The 27,203-nt window shown below is 48.9% G+C and overlaps 1 protein-coding gene across 3 annotated transcripts in view; it reads left to right on the top strand.

Moving 5' to 3' along the window:
* LOC141148139 (uncharacterized) overlaps positions 1–27,203 on the top strand; it is a 77,046-nt gene that overhangs the window by 19,760 nt on the left and 30,083 nt on the right. The window contains exons 1-2 of one of the 3 annotated variants that reach the window (XM_073635324.1): positions 3,723–4,155; positions 24,977–26,939. In XM_073635324.1, the coding sequence (XP_073491425.1) occupies positions 4,119–4,155; positions 24,977–26,939 (2,000 nt within the window). In that variant the 5' untranslated portion in view covers positions 3,723–4,118. Of the gene's footprint in view, positions 1–3,722; positions 4,156–4,548; positions 4,782–24,976; positions 26,940–27,203 lie in introns of those variants that run through there. The other 2 variants (XM_073635325.1, XM_073635323.1) reach the window with 2 other exon arrangements.

The raw sequence follows: 27,203 nt of genomic DNA, 5'->3' as shown, positions 1-27,203 counted from the left end.
CACGAATTTGGCGCGAACGGCCCATATCGTTCGCAATTCGGTGAACGACCGAACAGCCGATGTTCGAGTCGAACATGGGTTCGACTCGAACACGAAGCTCATCCCTACCCACCACTGTCCCCTCCAATATCCTTAACACTGTTCTCACCCATCCCCACTGTCCCCTCCTCTGTCCCACTCATTCCCACCACCACCCCCTCCAATATCCATAGCACCGTCCCACCCATTCCCACCACCACCCCCTCCAATATCCATAACACTGTCCCCACCCACCACCCATCACAACCACTGTCCCCTCCTCTGTCCCACCCATTCCCACCACTGTCCCCTCCAATATCCATAACACTGTCTTCATCCATTCCAACACCCACCACTGCATTGTCCCCATCCATTCGCACCCCCATCCCCACCACCCCCCCTCCATTGTACCTACCCACTGTTGTCCTCGCCACTGTGTAGACATAGCACTCTCTGTAAAAGTACGGGGTGATTAAAGAAGAACCCCGCCTCATTCCTTTTTCTATGGATCCAGCTAGAAGAGACATCGGATATTATGGAATACTTTGTATTATATCCCCATCCGCCACCCCCCCTTCAGTCTTGCACAGGTGTACCGACTCCTCCCCTTCAGTCTTGCACAGGTGTACCGGCTCCTCCCCTTCAGTCTTGCACAGGTGTACCAGCTCCTCCCCCTTCAGTCTTGCACTGGTGTACCGGCTCCTCCCCTTCAGTCTTGTACAGGTGTACCGGCTCCTCCCCCTTCAGTCTTGTACAGGTGTTCCGGCTCCTCCCCCTTCAGTCTTGCACAGGTGTACCGGCTCCTCCCCCTTCAGTCTTGTACAGGTGTACCGGCTCCTCCCCCTTCAGTCTTGTACAGGTGTTCCGGCTCCTCCTTCTTCAGTCTTGCACAGGTGTACCGGCTCCTCCCCCTTCAGTCTTGCACAGGTGTACCGGCTCCTCCCCTTCAGTCTTGCACAGGTATACCGGCTCTTCCCCCTTCAGTCTTGCACAGGTGTACCGTCTCCTCCCCTTCAGTCTTGCACAGGTGTATTGGCTCCTCCCCTTCAGTCTTGCACAGGTGTACCGGCTCTTCCCCCTTCAGTTTTGCACAGGTGTACCGACTCCTCCCCTTCAGTCTTGCACAGGTGTACCGACTCCTCCCCTTCAGTCTTGCACAGGTGTACCGGCTCCTCCCCTTCAGTCTTGCACAGGTGTACCGGCTCCTCCCCCTTCAGTCTTGCACAGGTGTACCGGCTCTTCCCCTTCAGTCTTGTACAGGTGTACTGGCTCCTCCCCCTTCAGTCTTGTACAGGTGTACCGGCTCCTCCCCCTTCAGTCTTGTACAGGTGTTCCGGCTCCTCCTTCTTCAGTCTTGCACAGGTGTATCGACTCCTCCCCTTCAGTCTTGCACAGGTGTACCGACTCCTCCCCTTCAGTCTTGCACAGGTGTACCGGCTCCTCCCCCTTCAGTCTTGCACTGGTGTACCGGCTCCTCCCCTTCAGTTTTGCACAGGTGTACCAGCTCTTCACCCTTCAGTCTTGCACAGGTGTACCGGCTCCTCCCCCTTCAGTCTTGCACAGGTGTACCAGCTCCTCCCCCTTCAGTCTTGCACTGGTGTACCGGCTCCTCCCCTTCAGTCTTGCACAGGTATACCGGCTCTTCCCCCTTCAGTCTTGCACAGGTGTACCGTCTCCTCCCCTTCAGTCTTGCACAGGTGTATTGGCTCCTCCCCTTCAGTCTTGCACAGGTGTATTGGCTCCTCCCCTTCAGTCTTGCACAGGTGTACCGGCTCTTCCCCCTTCAGTTTTGCACAGGTGTACCGACTCCTCCCCTTCAGTCTTGCACAGGTGTACCGGCTCCTCCCCTTCAGTCTTGCACAGGTGTACACGCTCCTCCCCCTTCAGTCTTGTACAGGTGTACTGGCTCCTCCCCTTCAGTCTTGTACAGGTGTACCGGCTCCTCCCCTTCAGTCTTGCACAGGTGTACAGGCTCCTCCCCCTTTAGTCTTGTACAGGTGTACTGGCTCCTCCCCTTCAGTCTTGGACAGGTGTACTGGCTCCTGGCTAGAGGACAGCTTGCATCATTTAGCCCTTTCCTCCCCAGCCTGACTTTCCCTGGCCCCGCCCCTTCCATTAATTGGATTTCAGTTCTTTCAATCACGGAGGCTCAGTATCACACGTGGGCGTTACCTATGCAAATACAGCCCTCCTAGGAACGCCCACTCCTTCAGACTGTCAAGGCATTTTGATATTTACATAACTCCTCCCAAGGGCCAGCCCACTGCTTGCATCAGGATTCTGGACTTAGGGCTCTTGAGAGGAGTACTGAGGCCGGGGGGGGCTGGGATGTTTCCAGGAAGCTGTGTACAGCCCCCTGCTGGCCCCTCCCACCAGCCATGACCTGCCTGCATTGCATAGAGAAGCACAGAGACTCGGTGATGACATCACTAGGACTAGTAAGGTAAGTAATGGAAAACATTTAGCATGTTGATGAGGGGGGAGGGGGGGCCAGGGAAAGAAAAATATAAGCAAATTAAACTTTTAGAATTTAGTGAAGGTCCGGCAAGGAGAGGTATCGGTATCCGGCGTCCGGACCATCCAACTCCCCTGCTACTGTCAGCGACATTCTGGGGTTTGAACTGATGTAAATGCAGCATAAAGAATGAGACCTCTGCAGCATCTCCAGGAGAAACCTGAACGGAGTGCAGGAGGCGGAGCCAGGGGGAGCGAGGACATCCAACCGAGGGGTTAAGTCTCCCCTGCACCCTGCAGACCCTAAAATACAGCTCTCCACCTGCCATAGCACTACAACTCCCAGCATGCCCAGGTACCTGGTGTAAGGTATAGGCTGATGGATCATTCTGGGATTTCTAGTCCCATGCATCTCACTGGCTCACGTGGCCCCCAACACACCCCCTGCGATGTACATATCCTATTGGCTGAGTCTGAAGGTGCTAGCAGTTATGAGGAAATATCAGGAGGGGGTGGTAAGCCTTCTCCCCTAGAGATACCTAATCTCTCGGTTTCCAAGGGGCCACACATCATGCACTAAGGGGCCACACCTGGCCCTTGGACCTCAGGTTGGGCACCAGGGGCTTAGAGGTGGCCACACATATCTATAAAGGTCTGTGCACAGGTGAGACTAATGAGGAAATCTGGCTACCAAGTAAGATATGGACCCAGAGCTGAAGCCTTCATCCCACCTAAAGCTCTACAGGGGTCCAGGACCCAGAACATGACTAAGGATTAGGATGGGAGCCCCTTGAAAGACCTACGTGCCACCTACACCACAAGGTTCCGGCAGACACAATCTACATTCAATAAAGGCCTCTCCTGGGTATTTTGCTCCTTGTACATTTCGTGATGATCTGGATTACCTTGACCTTGTTCCTTATTATAGAAAGGCTCTGATTACGGGTTATCCCTCTGTGAATTCTGGGGCCATTGTTGCCTTCGGTGGTAAGGATTAGCTCCTGAATGGTGTGTGACAAACACAGGTGTCACCGCTCCACAGTGTAATATTTGTCACACAAAGAGAAGGGATAATAGAACAAGTTTCTTTCAGGAAAACATGCCGAGGATTTAACCGTTTGGTGCTGAAATGATCATTTATTGAGCCGTGTAGATGGCTAGCGCAGTGACCTAATGAGTCTGAAGGTACTAGTAGATATGAGGAAATATCAGGAGACGGGGGGGGGTGGTAAGCCTTCTCCCCTGGAGATACCTAATCTCTCGGTTTCTAGGACCTTCCACCGAGCTCGGGGCTGTAAAGAAAGCTCTTCTATTGTGGTTATTGCTGTGCAGAGTTAGTGGTTGTTCTCATAAGGCAGATACTGAGAACAAGAAAGCAGAAGACGTAGTTGGGACATGAGGAGCTGAACTTCTCACAACCTTTCACTATCAGAAGAACACCCACAGTTTATAGACTTTAAAAGGGACCATCAGCCAAGACATTCCATACAGGGGACCTTCTCCAAGAGGGCCATTAGCCAAGTCCTTCCATACAGGGGACCTTCTCCAAGAGGACCATCAGCCAAGACCTTCCATACAGGGAACCTTCTCCAAGAGGACCATCAGCCAAGTCCTTCCATACAGGGGGCCTTCTCCTAGAGGGCACCATGCTTCTTCTCATCACCCTCGCCACTCTCCTTCTAGGTGAGTCCAGATTTCCAGATCACACGGAATAGAAAATGTAAAGCAGAAATGAAGGCATTCGGGACCTCAGTGATAGAAGGAATCTGGTCATTGATTAACGTAATGTTTGTGCTGCAGAGCAGAATGTCAGGCATGCTCACCTTCCCGGTGGGGGTCAGACACATTTTGAACTGTCCTTACTGCTTTGACTTGAAGTTAATTGTAAACTCTAAAGTGGTTGTAAAGGCTCAAGGTTCATTCTATGCATGAAGGTAAAAAACTTTCTGCATGCAGCGGCCCCCCAGCCCCCCTTTCCTGAACCCCATCTCGATCCAACAATGTGCATGAGAGCAGAAGCTCTCCCAGTTCTTTTCCACCTCATTGGCCTGAGACAGCAGCAGGAGCCATTGGCTATTGTTAATCACAGCCAATGAGCCCATGAGGAGAGAGAATTCGGGTGGGGCCGAGCCATGCTCCGTGTGTGAATGGACATGAAGAGCAGCGGCTCGGGAGCAGGCCTGCTCAGGTGCCCCCATAGCAAGCTGCTTGCATGGGGGCCCTCGGCAGGAGGGAGGTGCCAGGAGCCTGGTGGGGGACTTAAGAAGAGGATGACTGAGGTTGCTCTGTGCAAAACCATTATAGAGCAGGTACGTATATCATGTATGTAGATTTTTTTCTTAATACACCTTTATTATCACTTTAACCACTTGCTGACCACACTATAGTCTCTATTGACATCCTACCAGAAGCCCCCACCCCTGTGCACCCCTGGGATGAGCATCGGGCGTGCTCTGTGATTGCCGTTGTAGTGGATTAGTGGTTGTAGTGGTTGTAGTGGTTTAGTGGTTGTAGTGGTTGTAGTGGTTTAGTGGTTTTAGTGGTTGTAGTGGTTTAGTGGTTTTAGTGGTTGTAGTGGTTTAGTGGTTGTAGTGGTGTAGTGGTGTAGTGGTTTTAGTGGTGTAGTTGTGTAGTGGAGTAGTGGCATAGTGGCGTAGTGGTTTTAGTGGTGTAGTGGTTTTAGTGGTTGTAGTGGTGTATTGGTTGTAGTGGTTTAGTGGTTGTAGTGGTGTAGTGGTTTAGTGGTTGTAGTGGTGTAGTGGTTTTAGTGGTTGTAGTGGTGTAGTGGTTTAGTGGTGTAGTGGTTTTAGTTGTTTAGTGGTGTAGTGGTTGTATTGGTGTTGTGGCGTAGTGGTTGTAGTGGCGTAGTGGTTGTAGTGGTGTAGTGGCGTAGTGGTTGTAGTGGCATAGTGGTTGTAGTGGTGTAGTGGTTGTAGTGGTTGTAGTGGTGTAGTGGTTGTAGTGGTTTAGTGGTTGTAGTGGTGTAGTGGTTGTAGTGGTGTCGTGGCATAGTGGTTGTAGTGGTGTAGTGGTGTAGTGGTTGTAGTGGTGTAGTGGTGTAGTGGTTTTAGTGGTTGTAGTGGTTGTACTGGTGTAGTGGTTTAGTGGTTGTAGTGGTGTAGTGGTTGTAGTGGTGTAGTGGTTATAGTGGTGTAGTGGTTATAGTGGTGTAGTGGTTGTAGTGGCGTAGTGGTTGTAGTGGTTTAGTGGTTATAGTGGTTGTAGTGAAGTAGTGGTTTAGTGGTTGTAGTGGTGTAGTGGTTGTAGTGGTGTAGTGGTTTAGTGGTTGTAGTGGTGTAGTGGTGTAGTGGTTTAGTGGGTGTAGTGGTTTAGTGGTTGTAGTGGTTGTAGTGATGTAGTGGTTTAGTGGTGTAGTGGTTGTAGTGGTGTTGTGGCGTAGTGGTTGTAGTGGCGTAGTGGTTGTAGTGGTTGTAGTGGCATAGTGGTTGTAGTGGTGTAGTGGTTGTAGTGGTGTAGTGGTTTAGTGGTTGTAGTGGTTTAGTAGTTGTAGTGGTGTAGTGGTTGTAGTGGTGTAGTGGTTTAGTGGTTGTAGTGGTTTAGTGGTCGTAGTGGTGTAGTGGTTGTAATGGTGTAGTGGGTGTAGTGATGTAGTGGTTGTAGTGGTGTAGTGGCGTAGTGGTTGTAGTTGTGTGGTGGTGTAGTGGTTGTAGTGATGTAGTGGTGTAGTGGTTGTAGTGGGTGTAGTGGTTGTAGTGGTGTAGTGGTTTAGTGGTTTAGTGGTGTAGTGGTGTAGTGGTTGTAGTGGGTGTAGTGGTGTAGTGGTTGCAATGGTGTAGTGGTTGTAGTGGTGTAGTGGTGTAGTGGTTGTAGTGGTGTAGTGGTTGTAATGGTGTAGTGGGTGTAGTGATGTAGTGGTGTAGTGGTTGTAATGGTGTAGTGGCGTAATGGTTGTAGTTGTGTGGTGGTCTAGTGGTTGTAGTGGTTGTAGTGGTGTAGTGGTTGTAGTGGTTGTAGTGGTTGTAGTGGTGTAGTGGTTTAGTGGTTGTAGTGGTGTAGTGGTGTAGTGGTTGTAGTGGGTGTAGTGGGTGTAGTGGTTGTAATGGTGTAGTGGTTGTAGTGGTTGTAGTGGTGTAGTGGCGTAGTGGTTGTAGTTGTGTGGTGGTGTAGTGGTTGTAGTGGTGTAGTGGTTGTAGTATTTGTAGTGGTGTAGTGGTTGTAATGGTGTAGTGGTGTAGTGGCGTAGTGGTTGTAGTGGTGTGGTGGTGTAGTGGTTTTAGTGGTTGTAGTGGTGTAGTGGTTGTAGTTGTGTAGTGGTGTAGTGGTTTTAGTGGTTGTAGTGGTTGTAGTGGTGTAGTGGTTTAGTGGTTGTAGTGGTGTAGTGGTTTAGTGGTTATAGTGGTGTAGTGGTGTAGTGGTTGTAGTGGGTGTAGTGGGTGTAGTGGTTGTAATGGTGTAGTGGTTGTAGTGGTGTAGTGGCGTAGTGGTTGTAGTTGTGTGGTGGTGTAGTGGTTGTAGTGGTGTAGTGGTTGTAGTATTTGTAGTGGTGTAGTGGTTGTAGTGGTGTAGTGGTGTAGTGGCGTAGTGGTTGTAGTGGTGTGGTGGTGTAGTGGTTGTAGTGGTGTATTGGTTGTAGTGGTTGTAGTGGTGTAGTGGTGTAGTGGTTGTAGTGGTGTAGTGGTGTAGTGGTGTAGTGGTTGTAGTGGTTGTAGTGATGTAGTGGTGTAGTGGTTTTAGTGGTTGTAGTGGTTGTAGTGGTGTAGTGGTTGTAGTGGTGTAGTGGTGTAGTGGTTGTAGTGGTGTAGTGGTTGTAGTGGTTGTAGTGGTGTAGTGGTTTTAGTGGTTGTAGTGGTGTAGTGGTTGTAGTGGTTGTAGTGGTGTAGTGGTTTTAGTGGTTGTAGTGGTGTAGTGGTTGTAGTGGTGTAGTGGTTGTAGTGGTGTAGTGGTGTAGTGGTTGTAGTGGTGTAGTGGTGTAGTGGTTGTAGTGGTGTAGTGGTGTAGTGGTTGTAGTGGTTTTAGTGGTTGTAGTGGTGTAGTGGTTGTAGTGGTGTAGTGGTGTAGTGGTGTAGTGGTTTTAGTGGTTGTAGTGGTGTAGTGGTTGTAGTGGTGTAGTGGTTGTAGTGGTTGTAGTGGTGTAGTGGTGTAGTGGTGTAGTGGTTTTAGTGGTTGTAGTGGTGTAGTGGTGTAGTGGTTGTAGTGGTTGTAGTGGTGTAGTGGTGTAGTGGTTTTAGTGGTGTAGTGGTTGTGGTGGTGTAGTGGTGTAGTGGTTTTAGTGGTGTAGTGGTTGTGGTGGTGTAGTGGTGTAGTGGTGTAGTAGTGTAGTGGTTGTAGTGGTGTAGTGGTTTTAGTGGTTGTAGTGGTGTAGTGGTTGTAGTGGTGTAGTGGTTGTAGTGGTGTAGTGGTGTAGTGGTTGTAGTGGTGTAGTGGTTGTAGTGGTGTAGTGGTGTAGTGGTTGTAGTGGTTGTAGTGGTGTAGTGGTTGTAGTTGTGTAGTGGTGTAGTGGTTTTAGTGGTGTAGTGGTTGTGGTGGTGTAGTGGTGTAGTGGTTTTAGTGGTTGTAGTGGTTGTAGTGGTTGTAGTGGTTTTAGTGGTGTAGTGGTTGTGGTGGTGTAGTGGTGTAGTGGTGTAGTAGTGTAGTGGTTGTAGTGGTGTAGTGGTGTAGTGGTGTAGTGGCGTAGTGGTTGTAGTGGTTGTAGTGGTGTAGTGGTGTAGTGGTTGTAGTGAGAGTCAAACATTATGGTGATTCTCCGGCTTAGAGATGAGCTGCGGGTTCCTCTATTCCCGGGTCACCACACACCCTGCTGTGTAGATGTTGCATTTTGGAGGGACACAGCGGAGCCCATGCCCCCTCCACCACTCCAGTGTACCTCTGCCACCTCACTCCCACTGACAGAGTAGGGACCCGCCATGCACTAACGTGGACCTCATGTGTTCACTTATTGACACCTTCACTTCCATACCATGCAGCCAGGCACACAAGGTCTCCTTACAGCGGGGTCAGTCCCAGTTGCTATGGGAAACCGACCGTCAGGGAGGTAGCCAGATCATCGACCCCTCTTGTTACCGGTGGACCTGCCACCTACACCAGGAACCACACTTCACAACTGGCTGCAATGCACCTTGCACTAGTTTTGGTTACCAACTGCATTCCTCCTCTTACTAGTCCTTGCCGAGTTAACTTGTCATAGTGGCTTGCTTCGTACCCCACATGGGCTTTACTGACCCTTTTCTTTCATACACCAGAAACCATCATGCACCCCTTTAAATGACGTCAGACTGGGCTTTAAGATTGTTGATGCAGGCAGGCAGATTGTTGATTGTCCTTTTGCAGGCAGGGACCGCGGGTCCCAGTAGTGTAGCCAGAAAAAGGTTAAATTGCTTAAATGCTAGCTATCCTTGGTGGACTACCGATCCCAGCTAGTCTTCTTCAGGCCCTGCCAGCCCTCCTGGCTGCCCAAACTCCACTGTCCATGACATCACAGTCCTCACTGGCCCTGCATCCATCTCAGATGGTGTGCCAATCACCAACACCTGGAGTATCCATCCTGGAGACCTGCCTGGCAGTACCTTCCACTGTCCTCTCCTGGTCAAACCCCCCCCCTGTGGTTTGTACAAGGGTCCCTTCCACTCCCAAGCTCCAGCCCAAGATCCCACCCCCAACTGAGGGGCTCCCTCAAGGGATACGACAGCTAGTACTCCATCTCCCAGCTCTTCCACCCAAAGCTAGTCTGATACGGGGTATTTAAGGAGGCCTGCCCCCTGCCTATCCAGGTTGGGGATTGGCCAGAGCTCCCTAGAACACCCTAGACAGCTCCTCCTTTCTTGACCTTCACTCTTCTAGAATCCTCTAGGGAGGTAACCAAAATATGATGCTCTCCGTGAGTCACCAGCCTACTCTGAGCCACTCCCAGCCCACACAGATCGAAACAAACAGGCCTAGCTTCTTCCTAGACCTGCACTACAGAAATCCTAACTCTAGTACCTACCTAGGTAGAGGATGCTACGAATAAAACATTCACAAAGCGAATAGGTCCTTCCAAATACAAGTCCACAAAAATAAGTCCACCATACAAAAAAGGTTGGATACAGTCGTAGCACAGACCCCCCCGATGACTTGCCCCGGGTTCTCTGTCTGTTCACGGGATATAGAAGCAGCCAGGCGGACAACAGATCTGGCAGGTTCACAACTCGATGACCAGGCACTGGATGTCTTTTTGGGCTTTAATGCTGGTTGAACTTGGTTGGGGGTGCAGGGTGAGCTTTAGGATTCTCCAGATTTAGTGCACCAAAGGACATGACTATGGCATTAAATATGTCTTGTTATTAGACTTTCGAAATACGAATTGCTATGCTTCCAAATTGTATACGAAATACGAAATTTCATTGACGAATTTCGGATCCAAATTCCGTTACAAAGGAAACGTGACCGGTGTTTTGTTGACCAATCAGAGGTTGTCTTCTGCTGCTGAGTGGGGGTTGGGAAAATGACCTTTTTTAACATGGGAGTGGGGGAGGTCCTGGTAGTCGATGGGAGATTCAGACAAAATAAGAATGTTTGTTCATATCATTTTACTATCATAATGAGCACAGCACAGGGATGGTGGGAGCCCCTCATAATGAGCACAGGGATGGTGGGAGCCCCTCATAATGAGCACAGGGATGGTGGGAGCCCCTCATAATGAGCACAGGGATGGTGGGGCCCCTCATAATGAGCACAGGGATGGTGGGGCCCCTCATAATGAGCACAGCACAGGGATGGTGGGAGCCCCTCATAATGAGCACAGGGATGGTGGGGGCCCCTCATAATGAGCACAGCACAGGGATGATAGGAGCCCCTCATAATGAGCACAGGGATGGTGGGAGCCCCTCATAATGAGCACAGCACAGGGATGGTGGGGGCCCCTCATAATGAGCACAGCACAGGGATGGTGGGAGCCCCTCATAATGAGCACAGCACAGGGATGGTGGGAGCCCCTCATAATGAGCACAGGGATAATGGGAGCCCCTCATAATGAGCACAGCACAGGGATGGTGGGGGCCCCTCATAATGAGCACAGTACAGGGATGGTGGGAGCCCCTCATAATGAGCACAGCACAGGGATGGTGGGGGCCCCTCATAATGAGCACAGCACAGGGATGGTGGGAGCCCCTCATAATGAGCACAGCACAGGGATGGTGGGGGCCCCTCATAATGAGCACAGGGATGGTGGGGGCCCCTCATAATGAGCACAGCACAGGGATGGTGGGAGCCCCTCATAATGAGCACAGGGATGGTGGGAGCCCCTCATAATGAGCACAGGGATGGTGGGAGCCCCTCATAATGAGCACAGGGATGGTGGGGCCCCTCATAATGAGCACAGGGATGGTGGGAGCCCCTCATAATGAGCACAGGGATGGTGGGAGCCCCTCATAATGAGCACAGGGATGGTGGGGCCCCTCATAATGAGCACAGGGATGGTGGGAGCCCCTCATAATGAGCACAGGGATGGTGGGGCCCCTCATAATGAGCACAGGGATGATGGGAGCCCCTCATAATGAGCACAGGGATGGTGGGGCCCCTCATAATGAGCACAGGGATGGTGGGAGCCCCTCATAATGAGCACAGGGATGGTGGGGCCCCTCATAATGAGCACAGGGATGGTGGGAGCCCCTCATAATGAGCACAGGGATGGTGGGGCCCCTCATAATGAGCACAGGGATGATGGGAGCCCCTCATAATGAGCACAGGGATGGTGGGAGCCCCTCATAATGAGCACAGCACAGGGATGGGGGGAGCCCCTCATAATGAGCACAGGGATGGGGGGAGCCCCTCATAATGAGCACAGCACAGGGATGGTGGGAGCCCCTCATAATGAGCACAGCACAGGGATGGTGGGAGCCCCTCATAATGAGCACAGCACAGGGATGGGGGAGCCCCTCATAATGAGCACAGGGATGGTGGGGGCCCCTCATAATGAGCACAGGGATGGTGGGAGCCCCTCATAATGAGCACAGCACAGGGATGGGGGAGCCCCTCATAATGAGCACAGGGATGGTGGGGGCCCCTCATAATGAGCACAGCACAGGGATGATAGGAGCCCCTCATAATGAGCACAGGGATGGTGGGAGCCCCTCATAATGAGCACAGCACAGGGATGGTGGGAGCCCCTCATAATGAGCACAGCACAGGGATGGTGGGAGCCCCTCATAATGAGCACAGCACAGGGATGGTGGGAGCCCCTCATAATGAGCACAGGGATGGTGGGGGCCCCTCATAATGAGCACAGCACAGGGATAATGGGAGCCCCTCATAATGAGCACAGGGATGGTGGGAGCCCCTCATAATGAGCACAGGGATGGGGGGAGCCCCTCATAATGAGCACAGGGATGGGGGGAGCCCCTCATAATGAGCACAGGGATGGTGGGGACCCCTCATAATGAGCACAGCACAGGGATGATGGGAGCCCCTCATAATGAGCACAATGAGCCCGATGACTGCCATATTGAGAAAGGTATTTTTTGCTTTTTTAATTCATCATAATGAACGTTCATAATTGTTACGAAAAGTTAACAAACCTAACGAAAATTTGTATTTCGTACGAATCCAAATTGAATTTCGGACACGAATTACAAAATACGAATCAACGGCTAATAGGAAACGGAACGGAACGAAACGAAACAAATTTATTGAGGGCGCACATGTCTACTTGTTACTGCTATACCAAGAAACCCCCACCTTTTCCCGTAGTGACCACGACCACACAAAATTTGAAGTTAAATTGTCCATAGCAGCCTTTTTATTAAACAAATATAAATAACCAACAATTAGCATATCAATAACATAAAAACCAGACCAGACTGTTTATTAAAGAGGAAGGGCTGCAAGGTCCTCATAGACATAAAAACCCAGGACAGTACCTGCTTGTCACTTCACCGGCCTCTAACCACAAAAAAAAAAAACCACCAACTCGGAGACAACTAGACACATCCACCACTTGGGAGCCGTACCTCAGACGGGTCCCTACACCATACCCTTTGGTGCCCATATGAACCTAAAAAAAGACCTTGCACCCCACCACCCCCACATCTGGCTTAGAACGACCCCCCGAATCCCTAACCGGTACCAAACCACCATATTCATGGCGGGAGGGTGGGAAGTTGCTCCACTATCTTCTCCGACTGAAGCCCTCCCCTTCCTGTCTACTGCGTAATTACCCCTTTTCTCCACCCAGCTCAAACCCTGCCCCCTGCAGCCTGCTGACCTATCATGCATACCCTAAAAACCAGCACCCTAAACCATGAACAAGGCCATTTAACCCCTGTCATGCCAGCCCTGCGTCTATTGCGTTCTTCCTTTTACTGCGGGCCTCACTCTCTTCACTCTGTCTGCTCTCTACAAGGGTAAGATTTCCCTTTTGTCAGATGCTAGGGGAACAGACAATCCCGGGAATTCAAACTTCAGGAAGGCCTCAATTCAGCAGCACTGGAGCAGTTACTCAAGGGGTTAAGCAGCAGACAGTCACTAGGACCTCACATCCAGACCTATACTCACAATGTCCCCATATACTTGGGTGCCTCCTTCCAATATTGGCCAGATACTTCTCCGGTGAATTCCCAGGCCACATCCTCAGTGAATCCCCTTCATCTAGCTCCAGCAAATTCGTAGACATCCCCCCACCCCACTGCTCGCACTAAGCTGAGACCTCGACATATTACTGCTAAACTGCCCAGAAGGGCAACAGTCGGAAGGCGGTGAAGTCTACTTTCTCCACTGAAGGCGGTGAAGTCTACTTTCTCCACTGAAGGCGGTGAAGTCTACTTTCTCCACTGAAGGCGGTGAAGTCTACTTTCTCCACTGAAGGCGGTGAAGTCTACTTTCTCCACTGAAGGCAGTGAAGTCTACTTTCTCCACTGAAGGCGGTGCAGTCTACTTTCTCCACTGAAGGCGGGTGCAGTCTACTTTCTCCACTGAAGGCGGGTGCAGTCTACTTTCTCCACTGAAGGCGGTGAAGTCTACTTTCTCCACTGAAGGCGGTGCAGTCTACTTTCTCCACTGAAGGTGGGTGCAGTCTACTTTCTCCACTGAAGGCGGTGAAGTCTACTTTCTCCACTGAAGGCAGTGAAGTCTACTTTCTCCACTGAAGGCGGTGAAGTCTACTTTCTCCACTGAAGGCGGTGAAGTCTACTTTCTCCACTGAAGGTGGGTGCAGTCTAATTTCTCCACTGAAGGCGGTGCAGTCTACTTTCTCCACTGAAGGCAGGTGCAGTCTACTTTCTCCACTGAAGGCGGGTGCAGTCTACTTTCTCCACTGAAGGCGGGTGCAGTCTACTTTCTCCACTGAAGGCAGTGAAGTCTACTTTCTCCACTGAAGGCGGGTGCAGTCTACTTTCTCCACTGAAGGTGGGTGCAGTCTACTTTCTCCACTGAAGGCGGTGAAGTCTACTTTCTCCACTGAAGGTGGGTGCAGTCTACTTTCTCCACTGAAGGTGGCACTTATCTGCAGAGGCTATGTAGCTGGAGAGGAAGTCGAGAGTAACATAGTTGCTCTCTGGTTTCCTGGGTCACTGGGGAAGCTATCTGGTTGGATTCTGCTGTCCCATGTGACATTGGCCGTCATCTTGAGTCAGGCAGAGCTTATTTAAGGCCCTTGCTCCCAGGCTTGGTGCGCTTTTTTGCAAGTGGGTAGTGAAAGGTACCCCATCTGTTAGGAACAGTATTTAGCGGTAGGGAAAGTCTCCTGACGAGGAGGGAAAGTGTAGGGCTCGCAACTTCTTTGGCCAACTTCCTGCAGTCTGCTCTCTTAACAGACACTGTCAGTCAGGCTGAAACCTCAGGCTCTGTTCACGTTGATGGAAACCGTGAGTGTACCTGGTCGGGGAGTCCTCCCTCCGGGTTTGTTGTCAACTGTTGTTGCATTACTTCAAGACAAGTTCTCTATTTGCACCTGACTCTGTGAGTTATTGTCACTGCATCAAGCTGCACCCCACCTACATGCTGCACCCCACCTACATGCTGTACCCCACCTACATGCTGCACCCCACCTACATGCTATACCCCACCTACATGCTGCACCCCACCTACATGCCGCACCCCACCTACATGCTATACCCCACTTACATGCTGAACCCCACCTACATCCTGTACCACACCTACATGCTGAACCCCACCTACAGGCCCTTCAGGCTGGGATCCTCTCCTCCTGGACATGAACCCTGCTGTTCCAGACCCCAAACTATTTAAGCCCTCCCCTATTTAACCTGCTCTCTTCACGTTGTTGGAAACCGTGAGTGTACCTGGTCGGGGAGTCCTCCCACCGGGTTTGTTGTCAACTGTTGTTGCATTACTTCAAGACAAGTTCTCTATTTGCACCTGACTCTGTGAGTTATTGTCACTGCATCAAGCTGCACCCCACCTACATGCTGCACCCCACCTACATGCTGTACCCCAACTACATGCTGCACCCCACCTACATGCTGCACCCCACCTACATGCTGTACCCCACCTACATGCTGAACCCCACCTACATGCTGCACCACACCTACATGCTGTACCCCACCTACATGCTGAACCCCACCTACATGCTGCACCACACCTACATGCTGTACCCCACCTACATGCTGCACCCCACCTACATGCTGCACCCCACCTACATGCTGCACCACACCTACATGCTGCACCCCACCTACATGCTGAACCCCACCTACATGCTGCACCACACCTACATGCTGAACCCCACCTACATGTTGCACCCCACCTACATGCTGTACCCCACCTACATGTTGCACCCCACCTACAGGCCCTTCAGGCTGGGATCCTCTCCTCCTGGACATGAACCCTTGCTGCTCCAGGCCCCAAACTATTTAAGCCCCCCTCAGCCACCTACGGAGCATTCTTCCCCAGGGATTGGCTGAGATCACATAAATATTCAGGCCAATGGTCTGCCTCTTCCAGTCCGCTACGTTCTAGAATTCACTAGAAGGCAGAGGGGAGTGGTTGAGCCTGCAGCCAGTGGGACCCAGAGCCGCCAAAAGTAATCACACAGAGGAGCCAAATAAGACGAGATTTACCCGAGCCTTTTTTGTCTTATGTATGCAACTTAATGCTTTCTAAGTGTTGAAAGATTATAGTGTTTTATGTTATAGGATGTTTTATGCTGTAGGATATTGGACATTCTTAGGGTGCAACTCACTTCCATTGCATACCCTGGTTTAGGGTGTATGATTTACTCCCATTTTGTTAGTTTATATTATTTTATTTACATATTGCTTTTTCAAATATAGATATACCTGAGGTCACAATGATCTACGATCTTCCATGTACACCTGCTTTGTGATTGTTTTTTCAAAGTGCACCTTCAGTACTTTGTGGTATTGGACCAAACCTTATCCGATACCCTGTGATGTGACCCAAATTTCTCTTATAAATTAGAGAATGAAAAGAGGATGTGAATGTATACAATGTGTGTGTTTTTTTATTTATTTATTTTTTATTTTTTTTTTGGGGGGGGGTATTAAATGCTATCAAACAGCTATACTACTATCTACCTTTACTACAATAATTAGTAAACTTCAGTCAGAGCTGTAGAGTTTGTTTTTATCTACAGACACCCCTTATCTGTATAGGCAGTTTTTTAGTAAAGGTGAACTAACCCTTTAAGTAACAATTTACGTTGATCACTTTCACACTAAAAGGCTACAGTGAATATCTAAACATTCAAGCTAAGGATCCTCCACATTTTAAGTCTCTGTGTTCCTCCAGCTTCTGGTCCAGAATCTTCTCAGAATGATCCTTCTCAGCTTGTTGCTGGCCTGAAAGATGACGGCAGCCTCCATCGATGGAGATAATAATTGTAAATTCCAACAGACTATAAACAGTGGGGAATTTTGAAGAAAAATGTCCATCTGAGACATGCAGAAGAATGTGAAGAAAAGAAGTAAGAAGAAGATTGTCCTCAGTGCAGTGACATGAGCCTGAAGATTTGGACGTGTTGATCCAGAGTCGTTATTCCTCACCCTCCAGACGTGTCTGATCAGAAAGGAGGTAGTGAGGACCAGGCACAGAAGACTAAGGCAGAATGGTAGAAAGACACCTAGTGTGTTTGCAGGCACGGAATAGGAAAAAAAATCATAGAACACTATACTAGAGGCTTCTGTACTGTTATCAGAAGACTGGATAATTTCTGTATGCACAATAGAGAACCACGGGACACTCACAATGAACATCCCAAGTGCTGTCAGGAATAGAAGTTGACTCAGGAAATTGGACACAATTCTCTTTATCCAGATGAAGAACCCATAGCTGAGATTGGTGATGGTGTTACAGTAATGAGCCGAGAGCCAGAAGGTCAACCAGAAACTGTAATAGGCTAAGAAGTAAATTGATGTGTTTATAAATCCATGTACTTCTGTCACATAACAGACCTCCATACAGAAGACAAGGAGAATTCCCTGTAGACTCATCACACACTGGAGGAGAATATTCACAATCCCCTTAGCCAGAAAGATCACATCGGTGGGACTCAACTTCCCTTTCTTTCTGATGATGTCCAGGTAACCCATCACAATACAAGTGTTAGAAGGGATTGCCAAGCCGAGTCCCAAGAATGAAGAGACTAAAATAGATAAGGAGTACGGAGACAACATGTTGAGGTTTGGTGTGATCTCCGGACAGAGATGACGGGACACGTCCAGTGATAGCAGACAGAATGATATAATTAGAGTTGGAATTATGGAAATAGTCTTCAGAGATCCGTCTCATGATTGACTTTGCATAAATTTGATGAGTTTTATTTCAGTACCAATATCCAAAACAACAACTGTGTTGGCAATTTTTGAATATTTTCCATTCTACCGATGCATTTAACCACTTCAGGACTGGCAGCTGTTTGTCTCTTCTTGACTATTACAGTATTCATGTGTTAGAATGGCCCAGTCACAGTCCAGACCTGAATCCCATTGAGAATCTGTGGCAAGACTTGAAAATTGCTGTTCACAGACGTTCTCCATCCAATCTGACAGAGCTTGAGATATTTTACAAAGAAGAATGGGCAAAAATGTCCTCTCTAGATGTGCAAAGCTGGTAGAGACATCCCCAAAAAGACTTGTTGAGAAAGGGGGTTCTACAAAGTATTGACTCCGGGGGGCGCCATACAAATGTCCCTCCCCCACACTTTTCACATATTTACAGTGCCTTGCAAAAGTATTCACCCCCCTTGGCATGTTTTGTTGCCTCACATCCTGGAATTAACATGGATTGATTGAGGATTTGCATCATTTCATTTACAGAACACGCCCACAACTTTGAAGATGTGTTTTTTTTTATTGTGAAGCAAACAACAAATAGGACAAAATAACAGAAAAAATCAATGTGCATAACTATTCACCCCCCTAAAGTGAATACTTTGTAGAGACACCTTTTCCAGCTATCACAGCTCCAAGTCGCTTTGGATAAGTCTCTATGAGCTTCCCACATCTTACCACTGGGATTTTTGCCCATTCCTCTTTGCAAAACTGCTCCAGCTCCTTCAAGTTGGATGGTTTGTGCTTGTGAACAGCAATCTTTAAGTCTGACCCCAGATTTTCTATTGGATTGAGGTCTGGGCTTTGACTAGGCCATTCCAACACATTTCCATGTTTCCCCTTAAACCCCTCAAGTGTTGCTTTAGCAGTGTGTTTGGGGTCATTGTCCTGCTGGAAGGTGAACCTCCGTCCTAGCCTCAAATCACACACAGAGTGCTACAGGTTTTGCTCAAGAATATCCCTGTATTTATCACCATCCATCTTTCCCTCAACTCTGACCAGTTTCCCGACTGCTGAAAAACATCCCCACAGCATGATGCTGCCACCACCATGTTTCACAGTGGGGATGGTGTTCTTTGGGTGATGTGTTGGGTTTGCACCAGACATAGCGTTTTCTTTGAGGCCAAAAAGTTCAGTTTTAGTCTTATCAGACCAGAGCACCTTCCTCCATACATTTTGGGAGTCTCCCACATGCCTTTTCACAAACTCAAAACATGCCATTTTGTTTTTTACTGAAAGTAATGTCTTTCTTCTGGCCACTCTGCCATAAAGCCCAACTCTATGGAGCGCACGGCTTATTGTGTCCTATGTATAGATACTCCAGTCTCTGCTGTGGAGCTCTGCAGCTCCTCCAGGGTTACCTTAGGTCTCTGTGCTGCCTCTCTGATTAATGCCCTCCTTGCCCGGTCCGAGAGTTTTGGTGTGCGGCCGTCTCTTGGCAGGTTTGCTGTTGTGCCATGTTCTTTCCATTTGGTTATGATAGATTTGATGGGGCTCCTAGGGATCATCAAAGATTTGGAGATTTTTTTTATAACCTAACCCTGACTTGTACTTCTCAACAACATTGTCCCTTACTTGTTTGGAGAGTTCCTTGGTCTTCAGGGCAGTGTTTGGTTAGTGGTGCCTCTTGCTTAGGTGTTGCAGCCTCTGGGGCCTTTCACAAAGGTGTGTCTATGTAATGACAGATCATGTGACACTTAGATTACACACAGGTGGACATCATTTCACTAATTATGTGACTTCTGAAGGTAATTGGTGGCACCAGAGCTTTTTATGGGCTTCATAACAAAGGGGGTGAATACATACGCACATGACAATTATCAGTTTTTTATTTCTGAAAAATAGTTTTATGTATATATTTTTCTAATTTTACTTCCCCAACTTAGACTATTGTGTTCTGATCCATCACATATAATTCAGATTAAAAAAAAAACATTGAACTAAAGGTAGTAATGTAACAAAATAGGTAAAAAGCCAAGGGGGGTGAATACTTTTTCAAGGCACTGTACTTTCTGACACAAGACATAGATCATTCCCTGTAGACTCAGCACACACTGGAGGAGAATATTCACAATCCCCTTAGCCAGAAAGATCACATCGGTGGGACTCAACTTCCCTTTCTTTCTGATGATGTCCAGGTTACCCATCACAATACAAGTGTAAGAAGGGATTGCCAAGACGAGTCCCAAGACTGAAGAGACTAAAATAGATAAGGAGTACGGAGACAACATGTTGAGGTTTGGTGTGATCTCCGGACAGAGATGACGGGACACGTCCAGTGATAGCAGACAGAATGATATATTTAAAGTTGGAATTATGGAAAAAGCCTTCAGAGATCCGTCTCATGATTGACTTTGCATAAATGTGATGGATTTCATTTCAATGCCGACATCTAAAGCACGGAGCAACCCGTGTAATACAATCTCTGACTCATTATACCAAAGTACTTAAAGTGGTAGTAAACTCCAATTTAAAAAAAATAAATAAACAAAATTGGGACCCCGGGCAGTTTAAGTCGTAACGTGCTAGTATTTTTTTACATACTGTCAGCAGAGCGAGTGCAGGGTCACTATAATGATTTTGTACAGCTGTGGTGGTGACCATCTACAACGGTTGGCTGCTCAGATATCATTGTATGTGTCAGTGCCGCCAGCCATTGTCTCTGATCAATATCACCAGACCAATACAGCCAGTCATGGTGTCCCCAATCACTACCGCACCAGTCATGGTGTCCCCAATCACTACCCCACCAGTCACATTGTCACCATAAATAGTGCAGCCAGTCATGGTGTCTTCACCAGCCAAGTGTAAGCCAGCAGCCGTGTTCCTGATCACTACCACACCGGTGGCAATGTCACGGGACCAATGGAGCCAAAAACAAGGTTACTGATCACCACCACATCAGTATAGTGTCACCACAGCCAGTGCCGCCATCAACCGTTTCCCTGATGGCCGCCACCCTTTCACAGTGTTGCCTCCGCTTGCTGCCTGAACTGACCCTGGCCTGTTTCATGACCATGTTTTCCCCTGCTGCCTGGACCGATCCTATGCTGGTTTGCTGACCATGTCTATGCCGGCCGCCTCAACTGACCCATCTGCACACCCCATTGACTACCGTATATACTCAAGTATAAGCCGACCCGAATATAAGCCGAGGCACCTACTTTTACCACAAAAAAAATGGGAAAATTTATTGACCCGAGTATAAGCCGAGAGAGAGAATGCTGCAGCTACTGTAAGTGGAAAAGAGGGTCATCAATGTCCATCTGCAGCCTCATTGTGCCCATCTGCATTCCTCATACCTCAGCCTCATGCCTCAACCTTATGCCTCAAGCCTCATGCCTCATGCCTCAACCTCATGCCACAACCTCATGCCTCAACCTCACGCCTCAACCTCATGCCTCAAGCCTCAACCTCATGCCTCAAGCCTCAACCTCATGCCTCAACCTCATGCCACAAGCCTCAAGCCTCATGCCTCAAGCCTCATGCCTCAACCTCATGCCTCAACCTTATGCCTCAACCTCATGCCTCAAGCCTCATGCCTCATGCCTCAACCTCATGCCTCAACCTTATGCCTCAACCTCATGCCTCAAGCCTCATGCCTCAACCTCATGCCTCAACCTCATGCCTCAACCTCATGCCTCAACCTCATAGCTCAAGCCTCATGCCTCAACCTCAAGTACCTTGATCAGCGTTGTGCCAGCGTTATCTCCTGGCACTCTGCCCATCTGCAGTCTTATCCCCCGGCGCTGTGATACATTCAGTCAAATCGCCGCCTCCTCCTCATCCTCCTTGTCGTCCTCCGTGACCGACCACTGACTCGGTTTCCCAGCAGTGAGTCAGTGTTCAGCCTATCACAGATGGTGTTCTGACGAGAATCGTCCCCCCCATCGGATAGTGTCTGCCCTGTGCCGGGCAGGCGTGTCGCTTGCGCAGTACGGAGGACAAAGGAGACACCGAAAGTCTCTGAAGAAGAACAGCTGATGGTGAGGTATGTTGGGAGCGTGTGACAGAATGTAGTATTAAGTGCGCAGGCGCCATGCAGAGCTCACGAACAGGTGTTCACGTTCTGAGACTTTCGGCGTCTCCTATGTCCTCCGCGCTGTGCCTGCGCAGTACAGGGAGGGCGGACACTATCCGATGGAGGGGGACCTTTCTCGTCAGAACACCGCCCGCGATAGGCTGAACACTGACGGCGCTTGGTTACACTGCACGGCCGCCGATTAGACTGATTGTATCACAGCGCCGGGGGGATTAGGCTGCAGAGGAGGACTCCAGTATAACCCGAGGGGGGCATTTTCATCACCAAAAAAATGTGCTGTAAAAAACTGGGCTTATATTCGGGTATATACGGTACGTTCCTGAGAGAAGTCCGCGACACCTTGTAGACAACCGCACTTCCTTTCTTCAACCTCCCGTCCTTCCTGTCCAGTGTACACGACGTTCTTGGGGGGAAGCCACATATCAGTAGGCTAGACTTGTTCAATATATAGGAGCTGGGACTGCTATGACGCCACACCAAGCTACATTCACCGATCGCTTGTATAGAGGTGACCATTACAGGACATCGGATTTGTTTGGTTGGTTGATACAATTTCTGGTATATAATCAGTCCAGGCATTGAGAAGGTCTCACCCAGGTCCTATCACCATACTCAGGACAAGTAGCAGAATAGAATAATTAAAACTTTGCCGATTGTAAATAAATATAATAAATTGATAACTTTCATTTACCGCATTTTCATAAGATACACTTTTTTTTCCCCAAAAAAATATGGGGGAAAATGTCTCTGCGTCTTATGGAGCGAATACTGACCGGGCGCCGCCTTTCCTCGCACCCTTTCTAGTTGTTATTCCTCACTAAAAAAATAATTGCGGCGGGTTAACCCCTTCAATAACCTGCCCTGTTCTCCCCTGCGAGGTGATGCCGCTGATCGGCTCTCCTTGGCATGCACTCTGTCAGTGTGAGACGATGAGAGTCGATTACCGGCACTTCCTGTATTTACATGTGACCGGCCGTGATTGGACACAGCTGATCACATGGTTAAAGAGTCGCGGTAGCGGCTCTTTACAGAGATTGGGGATTGCGGCATGTCCTAGCAACACGGCACGGGCGCAATAGCTGCGCTGCATGCCCACACGGGCACGCAGGAGCAGCTGTTTGACATCCACCCATAACGAGAGCCACGCCATCCCTCTATCATTTGACGGTGAGCGGGCGACAAGTGGTTAAATAGTATAGTGCTTGTGCTGTCTAAACTTCTCTCTAAGCTGTAAAAAAAAACCCGGCTGATCCTGCCACTTCCTGTGTCCCCCTCTGTGTCCTGACCACAATAATCGTGGCTGCTGAGCCCTGACTACCGTGGTCAGTTTACGTGCCTCCGTCATGTGCTGCTCTCCTCTCTCCCCCTCCCTCTCTGCCTGTCAGCTCCTGTGTGTCTGTGTGAGCCGTCTCCGCCCCCCGACTCTATTAGTACCCAACTAAACTGTTTTATTCAGCCATACTGCACAGTGTTAGCATTTCTTTAAAACAAAGCCTCTAAATACCTTTTTCATGAATCTTCAGGCCGGTCAAGGGTCTCTAGCACATTTCACTTGGGGTTATGAAAGGCGTCATTGCAAGTTAACTGTATCACATATTTTTTGGATGGCGGACTTATTTTTGTGGACTTGTATTCGGGAGGACCTATTCTCTTTATGATTATTTTATGCACATGTAGGCAGGTTACCTACACTATGTTAGTTAGGCAGTTGGCTGGCCCAGGCTAGGGAAGGGGTTAACATCTTGCACCTCAGTTCCCAAAATATTTGGGCCCTGCCTATCTGCCCTGTGATATAAATATAGTGGGAGGGCTGGGTTCGGTGTGGTCAGCCCACTCTAGGAGATGCTGTGATCACCATGGAGGAACATTAAGGGGGCAGCTGCACCCAGCAGTCTGTGGGAAGACACTGGAAGTCCAGAGAACTGTCAAGTCTTGAGGGCACACCAGCAATGGACTACTGAATGAATGAATGAATGAATGAATGAATGAAAGAAAGATTTGTATAGCGCTGCAAATGCGAACTGAATCACCTCAAGGTGCTTGACCCGTGCTGTTAGTCCCGTTTCTTAGAAGAGATGGGTCTTGAGTTTTTTTCTGAAGGCCTGATGATTTTCTTCCATGCGGATGTTGGCAGGTAGAGCGTTCCATAGCCGTGGTCCTTGGACTGCGAATCTTCGTTCTCCCTTTGATTAGTAGCGGGACTTGGGAATGAGGAGGAGGTTTTGGTTAGTTGATCGAAGGCTGCGCTTAGGTATGTAGTGTTTTATTTTCTCGCATAGGTATTGTGGAGAGTTTCCTTGAGTGCATTTATGGGTGAGGCAGAGGGTCTTGAAAGGGATTTGATCCTTTATGGTTAGCCAATGTAGGGTCCTCAGGGATGGGGAGATGGATTCCCAGGGTTTTTTTCCTGTTACCAGTCTTGCTGCCCTGTTTTGAATGACTTGTAGGCGTGCAATCTGGTATTTAGGTAGTCCTATGTAGAGGGAGTTTGCGTAGTCGAGCCAGGAATTGAAGGTTGTTCCAACTACTGCTGCTTTGTCCTCTTCTGGAATGAAGGGGATGAGTCTACGTAGTAGGCGAAGGAGATGGTGAGATCCACTGACTACCGGTCCTATTTGTGCATCTATCGACATTTCTGAGTCCAAGATGACTCCGAGACTTTTGACTTTGGTGCTTGGGGAGATGGTCTGTCCAAGGATGGTGGGTGGTGTTCACGGGTTCTTAGTTTTTGTATTCCGGTTTGCGTGGAGGAGAAGAAGCTCTGTTTTGGATCTGTTAAGTTTGAGGGAGTTTGTGGTCATCCAGTCGTCAATCAATGTGAGGCATTTTTCTAGTCACTTGTAGTGGTCTGTTTGACCGGTGATGCGAAAGTAGAGTTGGGTGTCATCAGCGTATGAGTGGAAGCAGAGGTCCGATTTTCTAATGATTTGGAGAAGTGGACGGATGTAGATGTTGAAGAGCAGTGGTACTTTTGTTGAGTTACTCTAGGGTAGCCTAGTTCAGTTAGAGAAGGACATGTTTCACTGGAAATGTACTTTTTGGACTTTCTGGCAAATGTTCAAGTAAAGTTGCATCAACAATTTAAAGCCCAAAGTCTGAAGTCATTCAAAGGGGTGCATGATGGTTTCTGGCATATGAAAGAACAGAGTCAGCAAAGCCCATGCAAGGTATGAAGCAAGCCACTATGAAAGGTTAACTCCGCAAGGACTAGTTGGAGGAGGAATGCAGTTGCTATGGGTAACCAGAACCAGTGCAAGGTACACTGCAGCCAGTCGTGAAATGTGGTACTAGGTGTAGGTGGCAGGTCCTCCGGTAGCAGGGGGTGGTGATCTGGCTCCCTCCCTAATGGTCAGTTCTCCAAAGCAACTGGGACCGAACCCGCAGTACTGAGACCTCATGCTCCTGGCTACATGGTACGGGAGTGAAGGAGTTAACAAGTGAATGCATGAGGTCCGCTCTAGGGTACAATGGGATCCTATTCTGTCACTGGGAATGAGGTGGCAGAGGTACACTGGACTGTTGGAGAGGTCATGGGCTCCTCCTAAATGTAACATCCCCCAAGCAGGGTGTGTAGTGACATGGGAATTTTACATTGTTTTTAGGGTCATTACATTAGATTCCTCGGGCTCAGAACTTATTTATGTGAATTGTAACATTACTTTATGTTTTTTGGTACAATTGTTTTCTCTTGTTTCACCATTGAGAGTTGTATTCTCTTATCTTGCAGATTCATGTTGCCAAGGTGATATCACCGCCCAGATACAGATGACTAACGTGCAAGGTTCCGTAACAATAGACACAAACACATGGACCCTCCGAACAAATCTGTCCACTCGATGCGCGACTGTCAATATCTCCATCCATGAGTTTCCGGTGATCTATGGAGCATCTCAGGATCCTTGTGACATAGGCCACATTGGTCAGTCTAGCTTAGATCTCTCTCTTAAAGGAACAACACAGGTTGTAGTTGATCGAAACATGAGGTACGATGGACGCTCCCTATTTTTAAAGACCTGTGGTCTGCAAACATGTGTAAATCTGGACACCGGTGCCCACAGGGTTTGGAAAGCCGTTGTCCACTCTTTCATTCTAGGACAAGTCTACTTCCTGCAGCCTTCAACTCCGCAGCCAATCACAGTTGTGATGGAGTTAGGACTCCTGGAAGAGATGGCGGCACTCAATGCCTCTCTCTTCTTCTCGGACGCCTGCCAAGGAAATAATGTCCAGCTTTTAGGAAGTGCCCAGGTAAACCACCAGAAATTTGCTAAGAGTCGCCTTGAACTCAATACTGCTGAGGTGATGCCCTATCTTGTGATAAAATACCAGGAGAGATGGGCATGTGCAGAGTTGAAACTCATACAGACTAAGGAGGTTTCAGCACAATTTAGCATGAAAGGTGTCGAAGGATCCTTTAGCTTCAAACAAGAGTCGCCCTTCCACCCTACTCAACTTTCCATAAACCTGTGGAGGCTCCGGGGACTTGCTGGCCAGTACAGAATTCACTCTCTACCTGTCCGGGCTCGTCACCACTCAGATCAGAACTTGTGTGATGAAGGAAACACAGGGAGTCTCTGGAATCCTTTGTCAGTAAGTACAGCAAACAATAGAGGTGGCCACACTTCATGGCCCATTGGAGACTTGAGTGGGCGACACGGAACTCTGCAGGGTCGTGAGGCATTCAGCGCTGTTCTAACTGACTGGAATCTGCCACTTTTTGGCAACAACAGTGTTACCACCCGTTCTGTCCTTATTTTAAAAGCCAGTGGGGAACCGTGGGCCTGCAGCACCATCAATTTGGAAGGAGAAGTGGTTACAGCTCTTGCATCTTTCCGTAAGGGAGTAGTTGGCAAGATAATGTTCCAACAGGCTACCAGTGATCCCTACAATGACCTCACTGTGTACATTGAGCTCTCCCAAGCCTCAGACAGCATCAGCAAAAACCATAACTGGCACATCCATGAAATTCCACTTACAACAGAGTCTAAAGACTGTGCCAGTGCTGGAGGGCACTTCAACCCTTATAATGTATCGACTGGTGGGAACTACAGCCAAGAGTGCAAGCCAAGCAACCCCATGCGATGTGAGGCTGGAGATTATGCTGGGAGACTTGTCCCAATTACTCTTCTTGCCCCCTTTCCAGCTCGATATTTGTTTACCGACTCTTTAACTTCACTTACAGGACCAACGTCTATCATTGGGCGGTCTGTGGTCATACACGAATCTGAAGGGCGGTCTCCACGTGTGGCCTGTGCCAATATTCTTCTCCAGCCAATCTTCCAAGGTAGGACTGATCTTTGGTCTGGCTCTGGTAATGCCGGCGGAGAATTAGGGGCCTCTCAGGTATCTGAATTCACCCCGACAGTGATTGATGTTAATTTCAATGGACTGAGTGGCCTTGCTGGAGGTTTCCATATCCATCAGCTTCCAGTGACTGCAGGGTCAGACAACCCATGTTCAGATCAGAAAATTCGAGGACACTTCAACCCTTTCCTTGTAAATATGACCAGCTCTCCAGCAGTCGGTAATGGAACAGATGATGAATATGAGTTGGGAGATATCAGTGGAAGACATGGCTCTTTACTAAACCTGGACAACAAGATCGCAAAATTCAGAGACATGAACTTACCACTGTCTGGTCCTCACAGCGCGCTTGGCCGGTCTTTGGTCATCCACTATGTCAACGGGTCCAGGTGAGTGAAGTCAATGTTCATGATGAAAATACTTCACTGCTATGGGGAAATCTCCCCATTGTGGGAGGGGCAGAGACACAAACTACTGCAGAGAAATCTCCCCATTGTGGGAGGGGCAGAGACACAAACTACTGCAGAGAAATCTCCCCATTGTGGGAGGGGCAGAGACACAAACTACTGCAGAGAAATCTCCCCATTGTGGGAGGGGCAGAGACACAAACTACTGCAGGGAAATCTCCCCATTGTGGGAGGGGCAGAGGCACA

The sequence above is a fragment of the Aquarana catesbeiana genome, linkage group LG06 (assembly GCF_042186555.1).
Source record: "Aquarana catesbeiana isolate 2022-GZ linkage group LG06, ASM4218655v1, whole genome shotgun sequence".
NCBI classification, from domain to species: domain Eukaryota; kingdom Metazoa; phylum Chordata; class Amphibia; order Anura; family Ranidae; genus Aquarana; species Aquarana catesbeiana.
This window is presented reverse-complemented; position numbering and strand designations above follow the sequence as displayed.